The 24,659-nt window shown below is 45.2% G+C and overlaps 1 protein-coding gene across 1 annotated transcript in view; it reads right to left on the reverse strand.

Annotated features, from left to right (window-relative positions):
* ak9 (adenylate kinase 9) overlaps positions 1-24,659 on the reverse strand; it is a 404,375-nt gene that overhangs the window by 131,248 nt on the left and 248,468 nt on the right. Inside the window, exons 22-23 of the mRNA XM_067985304.1 lie at positions 17,627-17,846; positions 6,760-6,828 (exon numbers count right to left, since the gene is read on the reverse strand). Coding sequence (XP_067841405.1) covers positions 6,760-6,828; positions 17,627-17,846 — 289 coding nt within the window. The remainder of the gene's footprint in view (positions 1-6,759; positions 6,829-17,626; positions 17,847-24,659) is intronic.

A 24,659-nucleotide genomic window follows, 5' to 3' on the forward strand; every position in this document is an offset into this window, starting at 1 on the left:
TTTGAGAGTGACGTACTTAAGTCCGAAACTAGCCAATTGCATAGGTATGAGGGGCGATTTGGCTAAGGTAGTTTGGGAAATTAAATTAAAGGGTATGACGGTTGAAAAGCAATGGCAAACATTTAAAGAAATATTTCAATATTGTCAACAAATTCCATGCTGAAATAAAAATTCCATGGGAAAAGTGATCCACCCATGGCTAACTAAAGAAGTTAAGGATAGTATTAGATTAAAAGAGGCCTATAATGCTGGCAAGAACAGTAGTAAGCCCGAGGATTGGGAGAGCTTTAGAAACCAGCAAAGGACAACTAAAAAGCTGATAAAAAGGGAGAAAATAGACTACGAAAGTAAACTAGCAAGAAATATAAAAACGGATTGTAAGAGCTTCTACAAATATGTAAAAAGGAAGAGAGTAGCAAAAGTAAATGTTGGTCCCTTAGAGGCTGAGACAGGAGAAATTATAGTGGGGAATCAGGAAATGACAGATGCATGAAACAAATATTTTGTATCTGTCTTCACAGTAGAAGATACAAAAAGCATACCAGAAATAGTGGGGAACCAAGGGGCTAATGAGAGTGAGGAACTTAAAGTAATTATTATCAGTAGAGAAAAAGTACTTGAGAAACTAATGGGACTAAAAGCCGATAATTCTCCTACATCAGAGGATTCTAAAAGAGGTGGCTGCAGAGATAGTGGATGTATTGGTTATGATGTTCCAAAATTCCCTAGATTCTAGAAAGGTCCCAGCGGGTTGGAAGGTAGCAAATGTAACCCCACTATTCGAGAAAGAAGGGAGAAAGAAAACAGGGAACTACAGGCCAGTTAGCCTGACATCAGTCGTCGGGAAAATGCTGGAATCCATTATTAAGGAAGTGGTAACAGGGCACTTAGATCATCATAATATGATTAGGCAGAGTCAACATGGTTTTATGAAAGGGAAATTGTGTTTGACAAATTTATTACAGTATTTTGAGGATGTGACTCGCAGGGTAGATAAAGGGGAACCAGTGGATGTAGTATAATAGATTTTCAAAAGGCATTCAATAAGGTGCCACATAAAAGGTTGTTACGCAAGATAGGCTCATAGGATTGGGGTAACATATTAGCATGGATAGAGGATTGGTTAACGGACAGAAAACAGAGAATAATGATAAACGGGTCATTTTCAGGTTGGCAGGCTGTAACTAGTGGGGTACCACAAGGATCGGTGCTTGGGCCTCAGCTACTTACAATCTATATTAATGACTTGGATGAAGGGACCGAGTGTAATGTATCCAAGCTTGCTGATGATACAAAGCTAGGTGGGAAAGTAAGCAGTGAGGAGGACACAAAGAGTCTGGAAAGGGATATAGATAGGTTAAGTGAGTGGGCAAGAAAATGGCAGATGGAGTATAATGTGGGGAAATGTGAGGTTATTCACTTTGGTAGGAAGAATAGAGAAGAAGAATATTTTTTAAATAGTGAGAAACTATTAAATATTGGTGTCCAGAGAGACTGGGGGGTATCCTGTTACAAGAAACACAAAAAGTTAGCATGCAGGTACGGCAGGCAATTAGGAAAGCAAATGGCATGTTGGCTTTTATAGCAAGGGGGTTGGAGTACAAAGAGTAAGGAACTCTTATTACAATTGTACAGGGCCTTGGTGAGACCTCACCTGGAGTACTGCATACATTTTGGTCTCCTTATCTAAGGAAGGCTATACTTGCCTTAGATGGGGTGCAACTTTGGTTCACTAGATTAATTCCTGGGATGAGATGGTTGTCGTATGAGGAGAGGTTGAGTAGAATAGGCCTATACTCTCTGGAGCTTAGAAGAATGAGAGGTGATCTCATTGAAACGTACAAGAGGGGGCTTGACAGGTCGATGCTGAGAGGTTGTTTCCCATGGCTGGAGAGTCTAGAACTACAGGGCATAGTCGCAGGATAAAGGGTCGGCCATTTAAGACTGAGATGAAGAGGAACTTCTTCACGCAGAGGATTGTGAATCTTTGGCATTCTCTATCCCAGAGGGCTGTGGATGCTGTGTCGTTGAGTATATTCAAGACTGAGATAGATAGATTTTTGGACACTAGGGGAATCAAGGGATATGGAGATCAGGCAGGAAAGTGGAGTTGAGGTTGAAGATCAGCCGTGATCTGATTGAATGGCAGAGCAGGCTCGAGGGGTCATATGGCCTACTCCTGCTCCTATTTCTTATGTTCTTATGTTCTTAATGACTGAAAGTTCAGTAAGTTGAAATAATTCTACCCATTTAAAAGTTCTGACTGAAAGTTTAACTAAGTGAGTTGAAATGAATGTAAACATTTAAAAATTATGTTTCTAACTAAAATGTTAACTATGCTTAAGTCTTGGGCCTGTTCAAGACCTGAGCCTCTAAAGAAACCTTGCAACACAATTTATGAGAATGTAGGGTCAAAGGTGCCAGGTACAGAGCCTACTTAATTCCAAAAATATGCTACTTTTAATTTAGTCTATAAGCTGTGCTATAGGAGGTCAACCAGTAAAGAACAAAATACATAGGACAGAAAATGCATATGAAACAAACTGCACAGGACTGTATTACAAACACATGTCTTTGCTAATGTATTTAATTGCTTGTTTTACATTTACGTACATGGATCACTAGCTTATTCTTGAAATAGCTTCCAAAAAATACTGATTTACATATAACTGACCTCCCATGAAGCCCTTCCTCAAATGGGGAGGAGAGCGAAGTCCAGTCTATAAATTCTCCACAAATTTGTGACAATGGCATTTATTTGTGAAGCCACTAGTGTTACCAAAGTATTCTAAAAGATTTTCTATTTGAGATTTCACCAGAACTCTCAGACTCTCAATTGTTCTCTTTTTGTGACAGATTTATGTTCTATGCAGGGTATAACATAAGATAGGATAGGGAAGGAAGAAGGGGGGTGGAGTAGCTGTACTAATCAGAGATAACATAATGGCAGCAGAAAAAAGGGACACCATTAACAGAAGGATAGAAACACAATCCATGTGGATTGAAATAAAAGACAAGGGATTGATCACGCTAATAGGGGTACACTACAGACCACCTAATAGTGGAAAGGAGGTGGAGGATGAAATATGTAAGCAAATATGTGAAATAAGTGAAGGCAGAGAATAATAATCAGGGGAGATTTTAACTATCCCCAAATGAACTGGCAAGAAGAGATAGGTAAAGCATTTTCAAAAGGCATTCGATAAGGTGCCACATAAAAGATTGTTACACAAGATAAGGGCTCATGGGGTTGGGGGTAATATATTAGCATGGATAGAGGATTGATTAAAGGACTGAAAACAGAGAGTTGGGATAAATGGATCATTCTCAGGTTGGCAGGCTGTAACTAGTGGGGTATCACAAGGATCGGTGCTTGGGCCTCAGCTATTTACAATCTATATTAATAACATAGATGAAGGGACCGAGTGTAATGTTCAGAGAGACTTGGGTGTCCTCGTACAAGAAACACAAAAAGTTAGTATCTAGGTAGTGCAGGCAATTAGGAAGGCAAATGGTGTGTTGGCCTTTTTGCAAGGGGGTTGGAGTACAAGAGTAGGGAAGTCTTACTACAGTTGTACAGGGCTTTGGTGAGACCGCACCTGGAGTACTGGGTACAGTTTTGGTCTCCTTACCTAAGGAAGGATATACTTGCCTTGGAGGCGGTACAACAAAGGTTCACTAGATTAATTCCTTAGATGAGAGGGTTGTCCTATGAGCAGAGGTTGAGTAGATATAGACAGGTTAAGTGAGTGGGCAAGAAGGTGGCAGATGGAGTATAATATGGTGAAATGTGAGGTTATTCACTTTGGTCGGAAGAATAGAAAAACAGAATATTATTTTAAATGGTGAGAAACTATTAAATGTTGGTGATGAGAGAGACTTGGGTGTCCTCGTGCAAGAAAAACAAAAAGTTAGCATGCAGGTACAGCAAGCAATTAGGAAAGCAATTGGAATGTTGGTCTTTATTGCAAGGTGATTGGAGTACAAAAGTAAGGAAGTCTTACTACAATTGTACAGGGCTTTGGTGAGACCTCACTGGGAGTACTGTGTACAGTTTTGGTCTCCTTATCAAAGGAAGGATATACTTGTCTTAGGGGTGGTCTGGAGAAGGTTTACTAGATTAATTCCTAGGATAAGAGGGTTGTCTTGTGCGGCGAGGTACAGTAGAATGGGCCTATTCTCTCTGGAGTTTAGAAGAATGAGAGGTGATCTCATTGAAACATATTAGATTATGAGGGGGCTTGACAGGGTAGTTGCTGAGAGATTGTTTCCCCTGGCTAGAGAATCTAGAACTAGGGGGCATAGTCGCAGGATAAGGGGTCGGCCATTCAAGACTGAGATGAGGAGGAATTTCTTCACGCGGAGGGTTGTGAATCTTTGGAATTCTCTACCCCAGAGGGCTGTGGATGCTGAGTCATTGAATATATTCAAGGCTAAGATGGATAGATTTTTGGACTCTAGGGGAATCAAGGGATATGGGGATCAGGTGGGAAAGTGGAGTTGAGGTTGAAGATCAGCCATGATCTGATTGAATTAATCTAGTGAACCTTCGTTGTACCGCTTCCAAGGCAAGTATATCCTTCCTTAGATAAGGAGACCAAAACTGTACACAGTACTCCAGGTGAGATCTCACTAAAGCCCTGTTGTAAGACTTCCCTACTCTTGTACTCCAACCCCCTTGCAATAAAGGCTAACATACCATTTGACCATTTGCTTTCCTAATTGCCTGCTGTACCTACATACTAACTTTTGTGTTTCTTGTACGAGGACACCCAAGTCTCTCTGAACACCAACATGTAATAGTTTCTCACCATTTAAAAAATATTCTGTTTTTCTATTCTCGAGGGGCCGTATGGCCTACTCCTGCTCCTATTTCTTATGTTCTTACAAGGAATGGAGTTTTTAACAATGTGTGCAGGATTCCTTTCTTACCCAGTAAGAGAGGAAAAAGAGAGGAAGCACTGCTGGATCTAGTAATGGGAAATGAACCAGAACAGATAAGAGAATTAAGTATTGGGGAACATCTAAGCACTAGCGATCACAACATAAGGTTTAAGATAAAGATTGAGAAGGACATAAGTAAGACAAAGACCAAAGAAAAAAACTGGAAATATGCTGATTTTCAGGGGACGATAATGGAATTAGGGAAAATAAACTGGAAAAATTTACTGATAAACGAAGAAACAGAACAGCAACGGGAAACATTTAAAATGGTAATCAATAGAGTCCAGGAGAAATATTCCCACTAAAAAGCAAGAACTAGCCATGGATGGATAAAGAAATAAAAGCAAAATTGAAACAAAAGAAAAAGGCATAGACTAAGTACATAGACAACAAAGGAGAGGATGACAAAAGGGAATACGAAAAGGTTAGGAAAGAAGTTAAAAAACACAATTAGGAAGGCAAAGAGAAACAAGTAAATTAAATTATCAAGGAATATAAAATGCAATAGTAAAGTATTCTACAAACACATAAATATCAAAAGAAAAATCAAGATAGGCATAGGGCCACTAAGCGTTACACACGATACATTCACAGGTAATGACAGCGAAATGGCAGAAATATTAAATAATTACTTTGCCTCATTATTTACCAGGGAGACTAACATGGTGGGCATGACATTGGAAGAAGAGATCAAAAAAGATATAAAGACATTGAAGACTGAAGGAGGGGGGGAGATAACTGATAAACTAATCAAGCTTAACATTGGTGGTAGGAAAGATAATGGAATCCTTACTCAAAGATGTAATAGAAAAAATCTAGAAACTAAAAATATAATAAAGAATAGTCAGCATGGATTTCAAAAGGAGAGGTCATGCTTGACCAAACTTATTGAATTCTTTGAAGAAGTAACAGAAAGGGTAGACAAGGGTAATGCTGTAGATGTAATATATTTGGATTTTCAAAAGGCTTTCGATAAGGGACCACATTGTAGACTCATGACTAAGGTCAGAGCATATGGAGTCAGGGGACAAGTAGCAAGCAGGCTACAAAACAGAAAATAGAGTGTAGGAGTTAAAGGTAGTTACTCAGATTGACAAAAGGTTGCAAGTGGTGTTCCACAAGGATCAGTGCTGGGACCATTCTTGTTCACCATTTACATAAACAATTTGGACTTGGGAATCGGAAGTACAATTTCAAAATTTGTGGACAACACCAAATTGTTGGGTATAGTTAGTACGAAGGAGAACATTTTACAATGCTGAATTTCTTTTACACTTCAATATAATGTTTCCATATTTCTCACAGTACTTTGTAATTTCAGTTTTTATAATAGTGTCTGCATTAAAACATTCTCCTGGATAACTCAGTATACCAGAATACTTACTGAAAATATGTATCTCACAAGAATTAGGAATAAATTGTACACCATTATCTGTAATCTGTAGAATTGGTGTCAAATTCAATCATCATTTTTTGGTTATGGTTTTGTATTTAATTCAATGTTTCATTTTTTTAAAAAACAAATATAAGCTGAATATATAGCCTAATCAATACTTCTGAAGTATAAATGACATCACAACACACTAGAGAGAAAAAAAACTATGAATGTGGAAATCTGAAATTAAAAAAAAGATAATGCTGAAAATACAGAGCAGATCTGTCAGCATCTGAAAATGGAAAATACAAATGAATATTTTGGCCTAAAGTTCTCAGGAAGGATCTGCACCCAAAATTCTAACCAGCGTTTCTGTTTCAGATGCTAATGGACCTACTGTGTGTTTCCAGAATTTTGTTCTTATCACAATGCAATTCTACCTCTTTTTCTTTCTTTTTTTCAGCTTGCTCTGCCAAAAGTTCCTCTCTTCTTTTAGCAATTTGTTCATCCTAAAATGCAAGGCAATAATGAGTGGCTAGTTACATATAGATTTCAAAATGTAGTGTAGCCATAGACAATAATATTTTTAAATCATTTTATATCTGGTCTCAAAATAACATTTTAGAGTTTTTGTCACAAAGTAAAAAGCTCAATCCTGAATATATTTCCACAAGTATAGATCAAACATTTGTAAAGACTGCATGTTCACATGTTCAGTAGCATAGTGGTTATGTTACTGAACTAGTAATCCAGCAGCCTGGACTAATAATCCGGAGTTATGAGTTCAAATCCCGCCACGGCAGCTGGGGAATTTAAATTCAATTAATTAAATAAAATTCTGGAATTAAAATATTAATATCAGTAATGGTGGCCATGAAACTACCAGATTGTCGTAAAAACCCATCCTGTTCACTAATGTCCTTTAGGGAAGGAAACCTGCTGTCCTTACCCGGTCTGGCCGATATGTGACTCCAGACCCACAGCAATGTGGTTGATTCTTAATTGCCCTCTGAAATGGCCGAGCAAGCCACTCAGTTGCAAAATCTCGCTAAAAAAAGTCACAATAAGAATAAAACTGGACGGACCACTAGGCACCGGACACGACAAAGGCAAACCAAGCCCAGTCAACCCTGCAAAGTCCTCCTCACTAACATCTGGGGACTTGTGCCAAAATTGGGAGAGCTGTCCCACAGACTAGTCAAGCAACAGCCTGACTTAGCCATACTCACAGAATCATACCTTTCAGCCAATGTCCCAGACTCTTCCATCACCATCCCTGGATATGTCCTGTCCCACCGCCAGGACAGAACCACCAGAGGTGGTGGTACAGTGATATACAGTCAGGAGGGAGTGGCCCTGTGAGTCCTCAACATTGACTCTGGACCCCAAGAAATCTCATGGCATCAGGTCAAACATGGGCAAGGAAACCGCCTTCTGATTACCACCTACCGCCCTCCTTCAGCTGATGAATCAGTCCTCCTCCATGTTGAACACCACTTGGAGGAAGCACTGAGGGTAGCGAGGGCACAGAATGTACTCTGGGTGGGGGACTTCAATGTCCATCACCAAGAGTGGCTCGGTAGCACCACGACTGACCGAGCTGGCCGAATCCTAAAGGACATAGCTGCTAGACTGGGCCTGCGGCAGGTGGTGAGCAAACCAACACGAGGGAAAAACTTACTTGACCTCATCCTCATCAATCTACCTGTCACAAATGCATCTGTCCATGACAGTATTGGTAGGAGTGACCACCACAAAGTCCCGTCTTTGCACTGAGGATACCATCCAATGTGTTGTGTGGCACTACCACTGTGCTAAATGGGATAGATTCAGAACAGATCTAGCAGCTCAAAACTGGGCGTCCATGAGGCGCTGTGGGCCATCAGCAGCAGCAGAATTGTATTCCAGCACAATCTGTAACCTCATGGCCTGGCATATTCCTCACTCTACCATTACCAACAAGCCAGAGGATCAACCCTGGTTCAATGAGGAGTGTAGAAGAGCATGTCAAGAGCAGCACCAGGCATACCTAAAAATGAGGTGCCAACCTGGTGAAACTACAACTCAGGACTACATGCATGCTAAACAGCGGAAGCAACATGCTATAGACAGAGCTAATCGATTCCACAACCAACGGATCAGATCAAAGCTCTGCAGTCCTGCCACATCCAGTCGTGAATGGTGGTGGACAATTAAACAACTAATGGGAAGAGGAGGCTCTGTAAACATCCCCATCCTCAACGATTGCGGAGTCCAGCATGTGAGCGCAAAAGACAAGGCTGAAGCATTTGCAACCATCTTCAGCCAGAAGTGCCGAGTGGATCTCGGCCTCCTCCCGATATCCCCACCATCACAGAAGCCAGTCTTCAGCCAATTCGATTCACTCCACGTGATATCAAGAAACGGCTGAGTGCACTGGCTATGGGCTCCGACAACATCCCGGCTGTAGTGCTGAGGTCTTGTGCTCCAGAACTAGCTGCGCCTCTAGCCATGCTGTTCCAATACAGCTACAACACTGGCATCGGCCTGACAATGTGGAAAATTGCCCACGTATGTCCTGTCCACAAAAAGCAGGACAAATCCAATCCGGCCAATTATCGCCCCATCAGTCTACTCTCAATCATCAGCAAAGTGATGGAAGGTGTCGTCGACAGTGCTATCAAGCGGCACTTACTCACCAATAACCTGCTCACCGATGCTCAGTTTGGGTTCTGCCAGGACCTCTCGGCTCCAGACCTCATTACAGCCTTGGTCCAAACATGGACAAAAGAGCTGAATTCCAGAGGTGAGGTGAGAGTGACTGCCCTTGACATCAAGGCAGCATTTGACCGAGTGTGGCACCAAGGAGCCCTAGTAAAATTGAAATCAATGGGAATCAGGGGGAAAACTCTCCAGTGGCTGGAGTCATACCTAGCATAAAGGAAGATGGTAGTGGTTGTTGGAGGCCAATCATCTCAGCCCCAGGACATTGCTGCAGGAGTTGCTCACGGCAGTGTCCTAGGCCCAACCATCTTCAGCTGCTTCATCAATGGCCTTCCCTCCATCATAAGGTGAGAAATGGGGATATTCGCTGATGATTGCACAGTGTTCAGTTCCATTCGCAACCCCTCAGGTAATGAAGCAGTCCGAGCCCGCATGCAGCAAGACTTGGACAACATCCATGCTTGGGCTCATAAGTGGCATGTAACATTCGCGCCAGATAAGTGCCAGGCAATGACCATCTCCAACAAGAGAGAGTCTAACCACCTTCCCTTGACATTCAACGGCATTACCATTGCCGAATCCCCCACCATCAACATCCTGGGGGTCACCATTGACCAGAAACTTAACTGGACCAGCCATATAAATACCGTGGCTACAAGAGCAGGTCAGAGGCTGGGTATTCTGTGGCGAGTGACTCACCTCCTGACTCCCCAAAGCCTTTCCACCATCTACAAGGCACAAGTCAGGAGTGTGATGGAATACTCTCCACTTGCCTGGATGAGTTTAGCTCCAACAACACTCAAGAAGCTCAACACCATCCAGGACAAAGCAGCCCGCTTGATTGGCTCCCCATCCACCACCCTAAACATTCACTCCCTTCACCACCGGCGCACAGTGGCTGCAGTGTGTACCATCCACAGGATGCACTGCAGCAACTCGCCAAGGCTTCTTCCACAGCACCTCCCAAACCCGCGACCTCTACCACCTAGAAGGACAAGAGCAGCAGGCACATGGGAACAACACCACCTGCACGTTCCCCTCCAAGTCACACACCATCCCGACTTGGAAATATATCGCCGTTCCTTCATCGTCGCTGGGTCAAAATCCTGGAACTCCCTTCCTAACAGCACTGTGGGGGAACCTTCACCACACAGACTGCAGCGGTTCAAGAAGGCGGCTCACCACCACCTTCTCAAGGGAAATTAGTGGTGGGCAATAAATGCCGGCCTTGCCTGCGACACCCACATCCCATGAACGAATATAAAAAAAAGAATAAAGGGCGATAAAGTCACACCTCTCATTTTACCGGACAATATTTATCTTTGTGCGCAGAGAAAGAACTTGCATTTATGTAACACTTTTCATTTCCTCAGGATATCTGAAAGTGCTTTACAACAAATGAATTGCTTTTGAAGTGTAGTCACTGTTATGTCGGCCAAAATGGCCATCATTTTTGCGCATAGCAATGTCCCAAAGCAGCAAATGAGATACATCACCAGCTAATCTATTTTGGCAGTGTACTTTGAGGGATGATTGTTGGCCAAGACACATGGAGAATTCTGTGATCTTCTTCAAATCCTACCATGGGATCTTTAATACCCACCTGAACAGGCAAACATGGCCTTGTTTTAACGTCTTATCTGAAAGACGGCATTTCCAACATTGCAGCATTCCTTATTACTGTGCTGAAGTGTCAAACTAGATTAAATGTTCCAAGACCTGGAGTGAGCTTGAACCTGCAACCTTCCAGATTCAGACGAGAGTTTTACCAACTGAGCCCAAACTGACATAAGTCTCGTGTTACAGGTTCACTTTCTGTTTTTAATTCCAAGCACTTAACTGCATTTTGTAACCTGTGTCCCGGATTGTTCGGGAGTCTCCCAGAATAGGGCATGGATCTCCCCGGGCACTGCTGCTAGCAGCCAGGGAGAACGTTGCCCTTTAAATTTCTTGCTGCAGTAGGGACCCCCGCTCGGTGATGTCACTGGTTGCTGCCACAGAAAAGCCGCCAACTCATCACCGTCTTCCCCCACCTTCGCCGCAGACAGCCGGCCCCAGCTTAGGGTTGACTGTAAACAGGGCCGGCTGGTGATGAGACAAGCAGGAGTCTGGGAGCGGGGGGAAGGAAAGAGACTGAGTGGGAAGAGGTACGGGGCTGGGTTGGAAGAGGGTGAACAGGGACTGGAGGGCAGGGAAGAGTGAGTGACTGGGGACTGGGAGCAGTAGGAGGATTGGGATGAAGGAGTGAGAGTGGTAGCAGACTGGGGTCAGGGGAGAGGGAAACAAGGGACTGGGGTATGGAGGTCAGGGGATGGGGGCTCGTGTGGAGAGGGAGACTGAGGAATGGGGGTTGGGGATGGGGGTTCAGGGGGAGGGAGGAAGACGAGGATGGAGGCTTGGAGGAGAGAGGCAGGCTTGGCAATGGGGGTCAAGGGATGGGGACTCAGGGTGAGAGAGGGGGACTGGGGAATTAAGGTCGGGGATAGGAGTTCGAATGGAGAAAGGCTGGGGGCTTGGGGGAGAGAGGGAGACTGGGGAATGAGGGTCGGGGGATGAGTGCTCTGGGGAAGAGAGAGGCAAAAAGGAGACTGGGGAATGGGGGAATGGGGGTCTGGAGATGGGCTCGGGCATATGGAGAGGGAGAAAGGGGGATTTGGGCTAGGAAGGGTAGGGGTGAGAGGGTGACTGGGGAATGGGGTGGGCATGGGGCCCAGCAATTCCTGGCGAGCCGGAAGCAGTAGGAGCAGAGCCACAGAAGGAGCAGCCAGTAAAGGGGCGAGTGAAGCCTGGGGACATTACCGTGGGTAGTGAAAAATTGTTACCACCAGTGAGCAAATGGGGAACATGGTGACGGAGACTGAGGATTCTCACTGAAAGAACTAAGGAGGAAGAGAGAAGGAATGCTTTTGAACTGTGGGTTATTGGAACGTGGGATGCTTGATCACAGTGACCATTGAGGTAGATATGAGAACATCATTTAAAATGGAATAAGGTAAGTATTTGAAACAATGAATATAAAAGGATCGAGGGTGGAGAGGGATGTGTTTACAGAAGAGAGCGCCAGTACTGGGGCCCGCATGACCTCCTCCTGTGTTGTAATTTTCTATTATTCTATGAAAACTCTCCTTTATTGAGCCAGAGCCCAGGGAGTGGTTTAGAAATGTTGATGCTGAGTTGAGTTTAGGACGATGCACCCTGTGAGAAGTGCCCTTTGTACGATCGCTCGGTTTGGTTTAAGTCGGTCTGTGCTGGCTGATTTTGACATGTGAAGTCCAAGAACAGGTAGGCTCTGACTGAGGCTCCCAGTTTAGTATTGTCACCTTCAGAGAGAACCTAAATCCAAACCAGAGTAGAAAGAGATAAGGAGGGAGATGGGGCCTGTTAAAAGTGGCCTTAACTGGAGAGCTTGACCCCAACTTGAGCAGTGCAGAGGGATTCTGGCTGTAGTTACAGGGTGAATATCAGTGGGTTATAGGATTACTATTAGTTACAGGCATGATATTGGAACATTAGACCTATTACTATCAGTTGCATATGGAATATCAGTGTATTATTGTATTACTGTTGGTTATGAGGTGAATCTGAGCAGAACCATAGAAAAGATACAGCACAGAAGGAGGCCATTTGGCCCATCGAGTCCATGACGGCTCGAAGAACAACCAGGTGCCCATTCTAATCCCACCTTCCAGCACCTGGTCTGTAGCCCTGCGGCTTACAGCACTTTAGGTGCGGGTCCAGGTACTTTTTAATAGAGTTGAGGGTCCCTGCCTCTACCCCAATTCGGGCAGCGAATTCGATACACCCACCAACCTCTGGTTAAAAAAGTTTTTCCTCATGTCCCCTCTAATCCTTCCACCAATCAGCTTAAATCAATGTCCTCTAGTTCTTGAATTCTCCGCTAGGGGAAACAGCTACTTCCTGTCTACTCTATCTGGGCCCCTCATAATTTTGTACACCTCAATCAAATCTCCCCTCAGCCTCCTCTGCTCCAAGGAAGACAACCCCAGCCTATCCAATCTCTCCCCGTAACTGCAATTTTCAAGTCCTAGCAACATTCTTGTAAATCTTCTCTGCACTGTCTCCAGAGCAATTGCGTCCTTCCTGTAATGTGGTGACCAAAACTGCGCACAATACTCCAGCTGTGGCCTTACCAGCGTTTTATACAGTTCCATCATTACATCCCTGCTTTTGCATTCTATACCTCGGCTAATAACGGACAGCATTCCGTATGCCTTCTTCACGACCTTATCTACCTGTACTGCCACCTTCAGGGACCTGTGCACATGCACTCCAAGGTCTCTCACTTCCTCTACCCCTCTCAATATATTCCCGTTTACTGCGTATTCCCTTTTACTGTTTGCCCTCCCTAAGTGCATTACCTCACACTTCTCTGGGTTGAACTCCATTTGCCACTTTTCTGCCCACTCCACCAACCCATTGATATCTTTTTGGAGTCTACAGCTATCCTCTTCACTATCAACTACATGGCCAATTTTTGTGTCGTCTGCAAATTTGCCAATCATGCCCCCTACATTCAAGTCCAAATCATTAATATATACCACAAACAGCAAGGGACCCAACACTGAGCACTGGAAATGGATTTCCATTTGCAAAGGCATCCATCGACTTTTACCCTTTGTTTCCTGTTACTGAGCCAATTTTGGATCCAATTCGCCACATTTCCCTGTATCCCATGGGCTTTTAACTTTCTGACCAGTCTGCCATGTGGGACCTTGTCAAATGCCTTACTAAAATCCATGTACACAACATCCACTGCACTACCCTCATCAATCCTCCTTGTCACTTCTTCAAAGAATTTAATCAGATTTGTAAGGCATGACTGTCCCTGATTAAACCATGCCTTCCCAAGTGACAGTTTATCCTATCTCTGAGTATTGAGATAGTTTACCCACTGCCGAGGTAAGACTGACCAGTCTATAATTGTTTGGCCTTTCCCTCGTACCCTTTTTAAACAATGGTACTACATTTTCAGTCTTCCAGTCCTCCGTACCTCCCCTGTATCTAGTGAGGATTGGAAAATGATCCTCAGAGCATCTGCTATTTCCTCCGTGGCTTCCTTCCATAGCCTAGGAAACAATCCATTGGACCCTGGTGACTTATCAACTTTCAAGGATTCCAGTCCCTCTAGTACTTCCTCTCTCATTATGTTTATCTTATCCGATATTTCACACCTCTCCTCTTTAACTACGACGTCCGGATCATCCCTTTCCTTTGTGAATACAGAGATAAACTATTCATTCAAAACCCTACCCACATCCTCTGCTTCTACACACAAGTTACCCTTATCATCCCTGATAGGTCCCACCTTTTCCTCAGCTATTCTCTTGTTCTTAATGTACTGATAAAACATCTTTGGGTTTTCTTTAATCTTACGAACTAATATTTTTTCATGCCCTCTCTTTGCTTTCCTTATTTCCTTTTTTACGTCATCCCTGTACTTTCTATACTCCTCTAGACTTTCTGCAGTGGTTAGTTTTCTGTGACAGTCATAAGCTTTCTTTTTCTGCTTTATCTTGCCCTGTATACTTCTAGACAACCAGGGGCTCTAAATTTGGCAGTGCCACCCTTTTTCTTTGAGGGGACATGTCTGCATTGTACCCGTAGAATTTCACTTTTTAGTGCCTCCCATTGGCTTGCCACTGATTTCTCCTCAAGTAGTTGTATCCAGTCCACTTCTGCCAAATCACCTTTTAGTTCTGTAAAATTTGCCTTCCCCCAATTTAAAACATTTACTCCTAATTTAACTCTGTCCTTTTCCATAATTGTGCTAAAACTAACTGAATTGTGGTCACTATCCCCAATGTCACTTCACCCACTTGCCCACCTTCATTTCCCAGGACTAAATCAAGAATTGCATACCCTCTTGTTGGGCTTGTCACATACTGGCTAAAAAAGTTCTCCTGGACACCGATCAAGAATTTTGCACCCTCTGTGCCCCTCACACTGTTTGAATCCCAGTTGATGTTAGGGTAGTTGACGTCCCCTACTATTATTGCCCTCTTATTTTTGCACTCAGAAATTTGCCTACATATTTGTTTTTCGATCTCCCTTTCACTATTCGGGGGTCTATAGTACACTCCTGGTAGTGTGACTGCCCCTTTTTTATTTCTTAGCTCAACCCATATGGCCTGGATTGATGATCCATTTAGCAGATCATCCCTTCTCACAACTGGGATATTGAGCTGCCAATTATCCCCCTCTTTAAGCCAGGTTTCCGTTATAGCAATGATATCATGCTGCCATGTGTCTATCTGTGCCCTTAGCTCATCTGCTTTGTTTGTAATACTCCTTGCATTGAAGTATATACCCTTTAACCCCATCAAATTCCTGTGCTGAACACTATTTAACCTTTGCTTCTTTTGCCTTTCTGAGTTGCTAACTACGTCACTAACTGCTTTCCTACTTCCCGTTTCCTGGTCTAAATTTGTCCTATCTGGACCTGCCCTTTGGTTCCCATCCCCCTGCCATACTGGTTTAAACCCTCCCCAACAGAACTAGCAAATGCCCCCGAGAGCATATTGGTCCCGGTTCTGCTTGGGTGCAACCCGTTTTTCCAAGAATCGGTCCCAATGCCTCAGGAATTTTAACCCCTCCCTCCTACACCAGCTCTCAAGCCACGCATTCATCTGGTCTATTCTCCTATTTCTGCTCTTGCTAGCATGTGGCACTGGGAGTAATCCTGTGATTACTACCTTAGAGGTCCTGCTTTTTTATTTATTTCCTAACTTCCTATATTCTGCTTGCAGGACCTCATCCCTTTTTTTACCTATGTCGTTGGTACCGATATGGACCACGACCTCTGGCTGTTCACCCTCCCACTTCAGAATGTCCTGCAGCTGCTCCGTTACATCCTTGACCCTAGCACCAGGGAGGCAACAAACCATCCTGGAGTCACGTCTGCGGCCGCAGAAATGCCAGTCTGTGAGTGTAACCAGTATTACTATTAGTTATGAGTGCCATTTCAGTGTGTTACTATTGGTTGCTGGTGGAATCAAAGTTCCTCCCACCTCTGGTTTCCTTCCTTCAAATCCCTCCCCCACCTTTGGTTTCCCCTCTTCTCCACCCTCAGATCCCTTCTTTGCCCGCTTGTAGGTAGCTTTCTGGTTCTTGAACTTCTCAAACAACATTTGCTGGCGCAAAACCAGGAGAAAAGATACTCAACTACAGGGGACCTAATCTTTATAATTTAAATGCAGTGACTTTTGCAGATGTCACGTGATCAACTCTCTACCTACAAATGTCCCTATGTGTCACTGATTGTAAATCTCAACCTTTACAGCAGTTATGTGCAGCAGCTGAAGATAAACATTTTTGCTTGCATAATTGAGCAAACTGTTGGTGTCCCACTGCTTCTGGTTGGGACATGGTGGATTCTCCATCAGGAAGGGCAGCCACATCACAGAGCAGGGAAACAAGCTATAAGATAATGAAATCGAGTATTTCAGTGGAAAAAATTTGCTCTACAGCATTCTGGCATGACCATGGTTGATTTTTGACAGCAAACACTGAGAAGCAGACACTACAAAATAAACATTGGGCTAACTTTCAGGTGGCCGACCCGTGAAGCGCTGGCTGTCAGATCCCTCTGGTGGGAGGAACAAGCCACTTTGAGACCAGGGCTTCATTAACATGCCGCCAACCAGCTCCATGCCCGGAAGGTGTATTCCGCTGCAGCTTGTCAGTGCAAAATCAGATGGTTCAGATGCCATGCCGACCAGCAGAAAAGTAAGTCTGTGGGTGGGGTGGTGTGGGCTGATCATTGTGGTGAGGAGCCCGGGACAGCAGCTGCCCACACTAATCATATGGGGCCTCTTCCTCTTGACTGCTAGTTTCTTTTGTGCGGGCATCCAAAGCTCTGTCCAGTAGTCCCTCTAAATTGCATCAGCGTCCTATGTATATCAGAGGACCCTGATTTGCATTGATTAATTATGCTCCCGTCTGATTCAAATGGGCATCTGGACAGACCAGTGGAAGGCATGAGTTAAAATGGTGGGAGAGCAGGAATAGGCTGATGTCGACCAACTTGATTTTAACTCTGCTGCCACCTCGTTTTCACTGGGCGGAGGGATTTAAAATTGCCTCCATTGACTGACAGTATGATACACCGATGGTCGGCCACTATGCACTCTCAGGGACTCCCAACCCTAAAGAATAGGAAGGCACTTGTAAAAAGTGATAAAATGGAAATCAACCTAATCTAAACAGTAATGCTCTGTAAAGGTGTTGGTTAATCCTGATGGTCACTTTCTAGATACCTTCGGTGAAGTTTGCCCACGAAGTGGAAGTGGATATTATGGAAGCCCTTCAATGAGCCCAAATAATTTCTACTAGTCTGGAAGATTAGATTCCACCATACGTTTAGTTTGCCTGAATTTGGTGATGGCATGGCCCATAATTAGAAGAAACATAGGTGTTAAGTCACTGAAGGTACTTACAAAGGTACTCAGTACAATTTATTAAAAATATTCGGACAAATGAAACGAACATAGTAAGGTTTGATTATTTACAATAATTAATATGTTACAAGAGGCCACTTTCTGTACTACTACAGGGTTTCAGTGGCAAGAAATCTTTGATGCATACCTTTATTTTTTTCTTTAGTTCTTTTATTTTATTCTTGCGTCCTAGCTTTTGGTTGCATCTTTCTCTCCATTTTGCTAGTTGTGGGGGAAGAATCCAATCTACCACATTACTCTCTTCAACCTTTATTAGGATGGCTGCGTCCGGGAACAAGCTATGGCTTGCCAGGTACTGAACATCATCTGCTGTATGAGGGAAACCATCCAGTACAAATCCTTTGGATCTGGGAAATGCAATGCTCATCAATAAGCTTTCATAACTTATGTCAGTACATAGAATTATATAGGGCTCAATTTTAAAACCGAGCCGGGAAGGGGGCGGGGGTGTCAAATTGAGGACAGGATACTCAATAGTACAGGTTTCCCGGACATCCTTACGACTTTGACATAAGGACCTCTTTTATTTTTTTCTGTCGGTTTCCCGTCCGACTGAACAGCCTGATTGACAGGCTGGCCTCAGTCAGATGGGAGACCAGCCAGGGAGAGGACGTGTTCAGGTAAGTCTTTGTTTGTATGGATGCGGGGGCATGGGTGGGCACGAGGGCATTGGTGGGTGTAAGTTGGCATGGGTGGTCATAGGTTGGCATGGGAGTCGTGAGTCATGGGGGGAGGGATCGCGGGTCAGTCATGGGGGGGTGTCGGGATCGGAGGGTCATCGTGGGGGTCCGCGATCTTGAGGAAGAGGATCGAGGGTCGGAGGATTGGGGTCGGTGGTTGGATGATCGGAGTGTGGGGGGGAGGATCGGGGTCGGGGGGGAGGATCATGGTCGAGGATCCGTGATCGGTGGTGAGGGGGGGGTCCGCGATCGGGGATCCACGATCGTTGGGGGGTCGATTCAGATAGGCTTGTTGGGCCTGCGGGAAACACTCCTGCTACTCCGGGCCCACAAGCTGTGTACCTGTGAATCTTGAGCCTTCTCGCTTCCTTTAACGAGGCGTAAAACAGAAGGCCTGGGAATCTCAGCCCCCCCTCCCCCCCCCCCCGGGTTGAAATCGGGAAGTTCAGAAAAATGGAGACCCGAAGCCTCCTTGAAAGGTTTTAAGGCTTGACCCGCCCCTCTTCCCGCCCCGTTGAAAACCGGAAATGGGCAGGTTGGGGGCAGGTCTGAAGTGGTGGCAATTTTCACTGACTCCCCCATCCCCAACCCACCCGTTTTTCACTTTGCAAATTGAGCCCATAGAGTCTACAGCACAGAAACAGGCCATTTGGTCCAACTGGTCTATGCCGATGTTTATGCTCCGCACGAGCCTCCTTCCGTCCCTTTCAGCATATCCTTCTATTCCTTTCTCCTTCATGTGCTTATTGAACTTCCCCTTAAATGCATCTATGCTATTCGCCTCAACTACTCCATGTGGTAGCAAGTTCCAAATTATTATCACACTTTGAGTAAAAGAACTTTTTCCTGAACTCCCTATTGGATTTATCGGTGATTACCTTATATTTATGGCCCCTAGTTTTGGTCTCCCCTGCAAGTGGAAACATTTTCTCTATGACTACTTTATCAAACCCCTTGGGCTCATAAGTGGCAAGTAACATTCGCGCCAGATAAGTGCCAGGCAATGACCATCTCCAACAAGAGAGAGTCTAACCACCTCCCCTTGACATTCAACGGCATTACCATCGCCGAATCCCCCACCATCAACATCCTGGGGGTCACCATTGACCAGAAACTTAACTGGATCAGCCATATAAATACTGTGGCTACGAGAGCAGGTCAGAGGCTGGGTATTCTGCGGCGAGTGACTCACCTCCTGACTCCCCAAAGCCTTTCCACCATCTACAAGGCACAATTCAGGAGTGTGATGGAATACTCTCCACTTGCCTGGATGAGTGCAGCTCCAACAACACTCAAGAAGCTCGACACCATCCAAGATAAAGCAGCCCGCTTGATTGGCACCCCATCCACCACCCTAAACATTCACTCCCTTCACCACCGGCGCACTGTGGCTGCAGTGTGCACCATCCACAGGATGCACTGCAGCAACTCGCCAAGGCTTCTTCAACAGCACCTCCCAAACCCGCGACCTCTACCACATAGAAGGACAAGAGCAACAGGCGCATGGGAACAACACCACCTGCATGTTCCCCTCCAAGTCACACACCATCCCGACTTGGAAATATATCGCTGTTCCTTCATTGTCGCTGGGTCAAAATCCTGGAACTCCCTTCCTAACAGCACTGTGGGAGAACCGTCACCACACGGACTGCAGCGGTTCAAGAAGGCGGCTCACCACCACCTTCTCGAGGGCAATTAGGGATGGGCAATAAATGCCGGCCTTGCCAGCGACGCCCACATCCCGTGAACGAATAAAAAAAAAAAAATTTTTAAAGACCTTTATCAGGTCACCCCTCAGCCTTCTCTTTTCTAGAGAAAAGAGCCCTAGCCTATTCAGCCTTTCCTGATTAGTATATCCTCTCAATTCTGATACCATCCTTGTGAATCTTTTTTGTACCTTTTCCAGTGCCTCTATATCCTTTTTATAATATGGAGACCAGAACTGTGCATAGTGCTCTAAGTGTGGTGTTACAAGTTTAATATAACTTCTCTGCATTTCAATTCTATCCCTCAAGAAATGAATCCGAGTGCTTGGTTTGTTTCAAAGAACTTCTTTATCAATTATCTACCTATTATCTTCAAATGGGAAATATCCTCCAGATATTGTTGAAAGTGCAGCCATAGTGCCAGTTTTGCATTGATGCAAAATGATTTTGGGTGCACATTCACAATAAAGTGCTAGTATAATTTGGGACTCAGGTCTTGATCTGATTCGTAAACACACTAAAGCCAGGAGAGATGCTCTGCATCGATGTTACTGCCTCACACCAGTTTCAGATTGCACCAGGTGCAGTACAGCTCCAGCCAAGTGCAAAGTCATATTTAAAAGTAAGTTTGCAATCTTCTTCAAAAGCAAAATACAGCAGATGCTGGAAATCTGAAATAAAAACAGAAAATGCAGGAAATACTCAGCAAGTCAGGCAGCATCCGTGGAGAAAGGAAGAAAGTTAACATTATTTTTAGGTCGATGGCCCTTCGTCAAAAGTGGGAGAAGTTGAAGTTTAAACAGTTTATAAGCAAGTACGGAGCCAGGGAAAGTGGGGGGGAGAAAGGGGAGGGGAGGAAAGAACAAAAGGGAGGGTCTCTGATAGGGTGGAGGCCAGGTGTGATTAACATCAGAACATAAGAAATAGAAACAGGAGTAGGCCATATGATCCCTTGAGCCTGCTCTGCTATTCAATAAGATCATAGCTGACCTTCGACCTCAACTTTTCCCGCCCGATCCCGTTATCCCTTGATTCCCCTAGACTCCAAAAATCTATTGATCTCAGTCTTGAATATACGCATGGGGCTCGATTTTCGCACCCCCGATCGGGTGCGTTCATGGCGGGGGGGCTGCGAAAATCGAGGATTCCCGGGGTGGGTCTGGATCCCGGCTCCAACCCGCCCACTTCCGGGTTGCCCAGTGACGTGCTGACATGCGCGTGCAGCCCCCACATGTGGGACTCCCGCCGGCAATTTTGAAATAAACTGAGACTGTTTCCCGTACTGGGTGAAACACTCCCAGTTCAAATGGACGTGTCGCAGCCATCACCCTGTGGCAGCTGCAAAGGTCCATTTGACAGGTGGGGGTGGGGGGGAGACCCTCACTCATTGCAGGAGGCCACTCTGTCACTTTGGACAAAGTTTGGCGTCCACCACCCTTCTCCTAACAATAAAATTCACCAACTTGCACACTTACCCCGGTGTCCAGACACATGTACCTACCTTGCGGACCCCCTCAAATGTAGATCTTGCAGATGGGGGCTGCCGTAGCTGCAGTCATGACCTCCTCGGAGGACGAACAGCATCACCAGCCTCGCCGGCCACGCCGTCCACCTCTGACACGTGGAGCTCAACAACACAGTGCTGTGACACATCCACCTGCACAGCAGGAGGGAGGGCAACAGCAGAGAGAGATGTGTCGCAGAAGGCACTACCCTCGCCACAGGGTCCACAGACTGAGGCTCAGCTTCCTGGACCTCTCTGAGCAGCAGTGCATACGGAAGCTCAGAGTCACTCGACATGTGGTCGTGGACATCTGCAGCCTCCTTCAGGCCGAGCTGCTCCAGGCTGGCCCGAGCACCATCTTCTTACCTGTTGCTGTCAAAGTCACCACTGCCCTCGACAACTTCTCCTCCGCATCCTTCCAGGGTGCCACCGAGGACATCGCCAACATCTCTCAGTCGTCTGCACAAAAGAGCCCTGCAAATACACCTACACCCACTCTGCAGTGACACAATGGGTGTCATCAGTTGTGGGTCTCCATAGTGATCCTCAGGAAAGGGCATTATTGCACAAACCAGACAAGATTCGCAAAGACGTGGCAGCAGTGGTGACAATATAATATGTAATGTGAGTTGATCAGAAATTAAATATAGGTAAACACCATGACAAACCCTCAAACACCCTTGTGCATCCCCTTCATGCTCACGACACGTTTGCCTTACGCTTCCTATTGCACGTACGTGATGGCTGCAGCACAGGTAGTGGCAGGTTGAGTGAGGCTGACCGTGAAAGAGATGCATGAGAGGGTGAGTATGAGATAGAGCCATGAGATTGTATGAGGATTGGGTTGAGTGGTAATGGTGGGATGAGTACTGGCGAGGTGAGTAAGTGCAGGTAAGATGAGGATGAACTTTGAGTGGGTGTGAGGGGTGATGTGATAGAGTAGTGTTGGCAGTGTAGAAGGAGATGTGGGGTGGGGGTGGTGATGTGGCAGACGGAGGGGAGGGGAATGAGTAAGTGTACTCACTTCGGATGACCTACTTAGGTGATTGAAGCGCCTCCTGCACTATATGCAGGTGCGCGATATGTTCGTGGTGCTGGTGACCTCCTCTGTCACCTCGAGCCAGGCCTTCTAGGTGGCAGAGGCAGGCCGCTTCCTCCCGCCTGCCGGGGGGAAGATCTCTGTCCTCCCCCTCCTCCTTACCCCATCCAATGATACCTGGAGTGAGGCATCATTAAACCTGGGAGCAGCCTTCCCCCTGGGCTGCTACATGCTGTAATTTTTCCTATTTTCTGCAGCATCAGTCAGTGGAGGACTGCCCCTTTATAGAGGGCTCCTCCAGCTGACAGACCTTGCTGCGCATGCGCAGTCTGCCTGCCGCGCAGCTTACGAGGCGCTTCAATCACCTAAGTAGGTCATCCGAAGTGAGTACACTTACTCATTCCCCTCCCCTCCGTCTGCCACATCACCGTCCCCACCCCACATCTCCTTCTACACTGCCAACACCGGAAGCACAGGTAAGTGGCTCCAATTAGCCTGCGATTCCGTGCGGAGCACACTGATTTCACTGGGCGCGTTATCCACAGCCTTCTGGAGTAGAGAATTCCAAATATTCACGACCCTCTGAGTGAAGAAATTCCTCCTCATCTTAGTCCGAAATGTCCGCCCCCTTATCCTGAGAATATGTACCCTAGTTCTAGACTCTCCAACCAGGGGAAACATCCTCTCAACTTCTACCCTATCAAGCCCTCTTTGAATCTTATATGTTTCAATGAGATCACCTCTCATTCTCCTCACAGGACAACCCTCTCATCCCAGGAATCATTCCAGTGAACCTTCATTGCACTGCCTCTAAGGCAAGTATATCCTTCCTTAGGTAAGGAGACCAAAATTGCACACAGTACTCCAGATGTGGTCTCACCAAAGCCCTGCACAACTGCAACAAAACTTCCTTACTCTTGTACTCCAACCCCCTTGCAATAAAGGCCAACATACCATTTGCCTTCCTAATTGCTTGCTGTACCTTCATGTTAAATTTCTGTGTTTCGTGTACAAGAACACCCAAATCCTTCTAAACATCAACATTTCATAGTTTCTCACCATTTAAAAAATATTCAATTTTTCTATTTTTCCTACCAAAGTGAATAACCTCACATTTCCCCACATTATACTCCATCTGCCACTCACTTAACCTGTCAATATCCCTTTGCAGACCCTTTGCGTCCTCCTCACAGCTTATTTTCCCACCTAGCTTTGTATCGCCAGCAAACTTGGATACATTACACTCGGTCCCTTCATCTCAGTCATTTAGATTATAAATAGCTGAGGCCCAAGCACCGATCCCTGCGGCACCCCACTAGTTGCAACCTACGAACCCGAAAAGGACCTGTTTATTCCTACTCTCGGTTTTCATAGAATCATAGAAGTTTACAACATGGAAACAGGCCCTTCGGCCCAACATGTCCATGTCACCCAGTTTATACCACTAAGCTAGTCCCAGTTGCCTGCACTTGGCCCATATCCCTCTATACCCATCTTACCCATGTAACTGTCCAAATGCTTTTTAAAAGACAAAATTGTACCCGCCTCTACTACTGCCTCTGGCAGCTCGTTCCAGACACTCACCACCCTTTGAGTGAAAAAATTGCCCCTCTGGACCCTTTTGTATCTCTCCCCTCTCACCTTAAATCTATGTCCCCTCGTTATAGACTCCCCTACCTTTGGGAAAAGATTTTGACTCTCTACCTTATCTATGCCCCTCATTATTTTATAGACTTCCATAAGATCACCCCTAAACCTCCTACTCTCCAGGGAAAAAAGTCTCAGTCTATCCAACCTCTCCCTATAAGTCAAACCATCAAGTCCCGGTAGCATCCTAGTAAATCTTTTCTGCACTCTTTCTAGTTTAATAATATCCTTTCTATAATAGGGTGACCAGAACTGTACACAGTATTCCAAGTGTGGCCTAACTAATGTCTTGTACAACTTCAACAAGACATCCCAACTCCTGTATTCGATGTTCTGACCAATGAAACCAAGCATGCTGAATGCCTTCTTCACCACCCTATCCACCTGTGACTCCACTTTCAAGGAGCTCTGAACCTGTACTCCTAGATCTCTTTGTTCTATAACTCTCCCCAACGCCCTACTATTAACGGAGTAGGTCCTGGCCCGATTCGATCTACCAAAATGCATCACCTCACATTTATCTAAATTAAACTTCATCTGTCATTCATTGGCCCACTGGCCCAATTTATCAAGATCCTGTTGCA

This window comes from Heptranchias perlo, chromosome 5 (genome assembly GCF_035084215.1).
Source record: "Heptranchias perlo isolate sHepPer1 chromosome 5, sHepPer1.hap1, whole genome shotgun sequence".
NCBI classification, from domain to species: Eukaryota; Metazoa; Chordata; class Chondrichthyes; order Hexanchiformes; family Hexanchidae; genus Heptranchias; species Heptranchias perlo.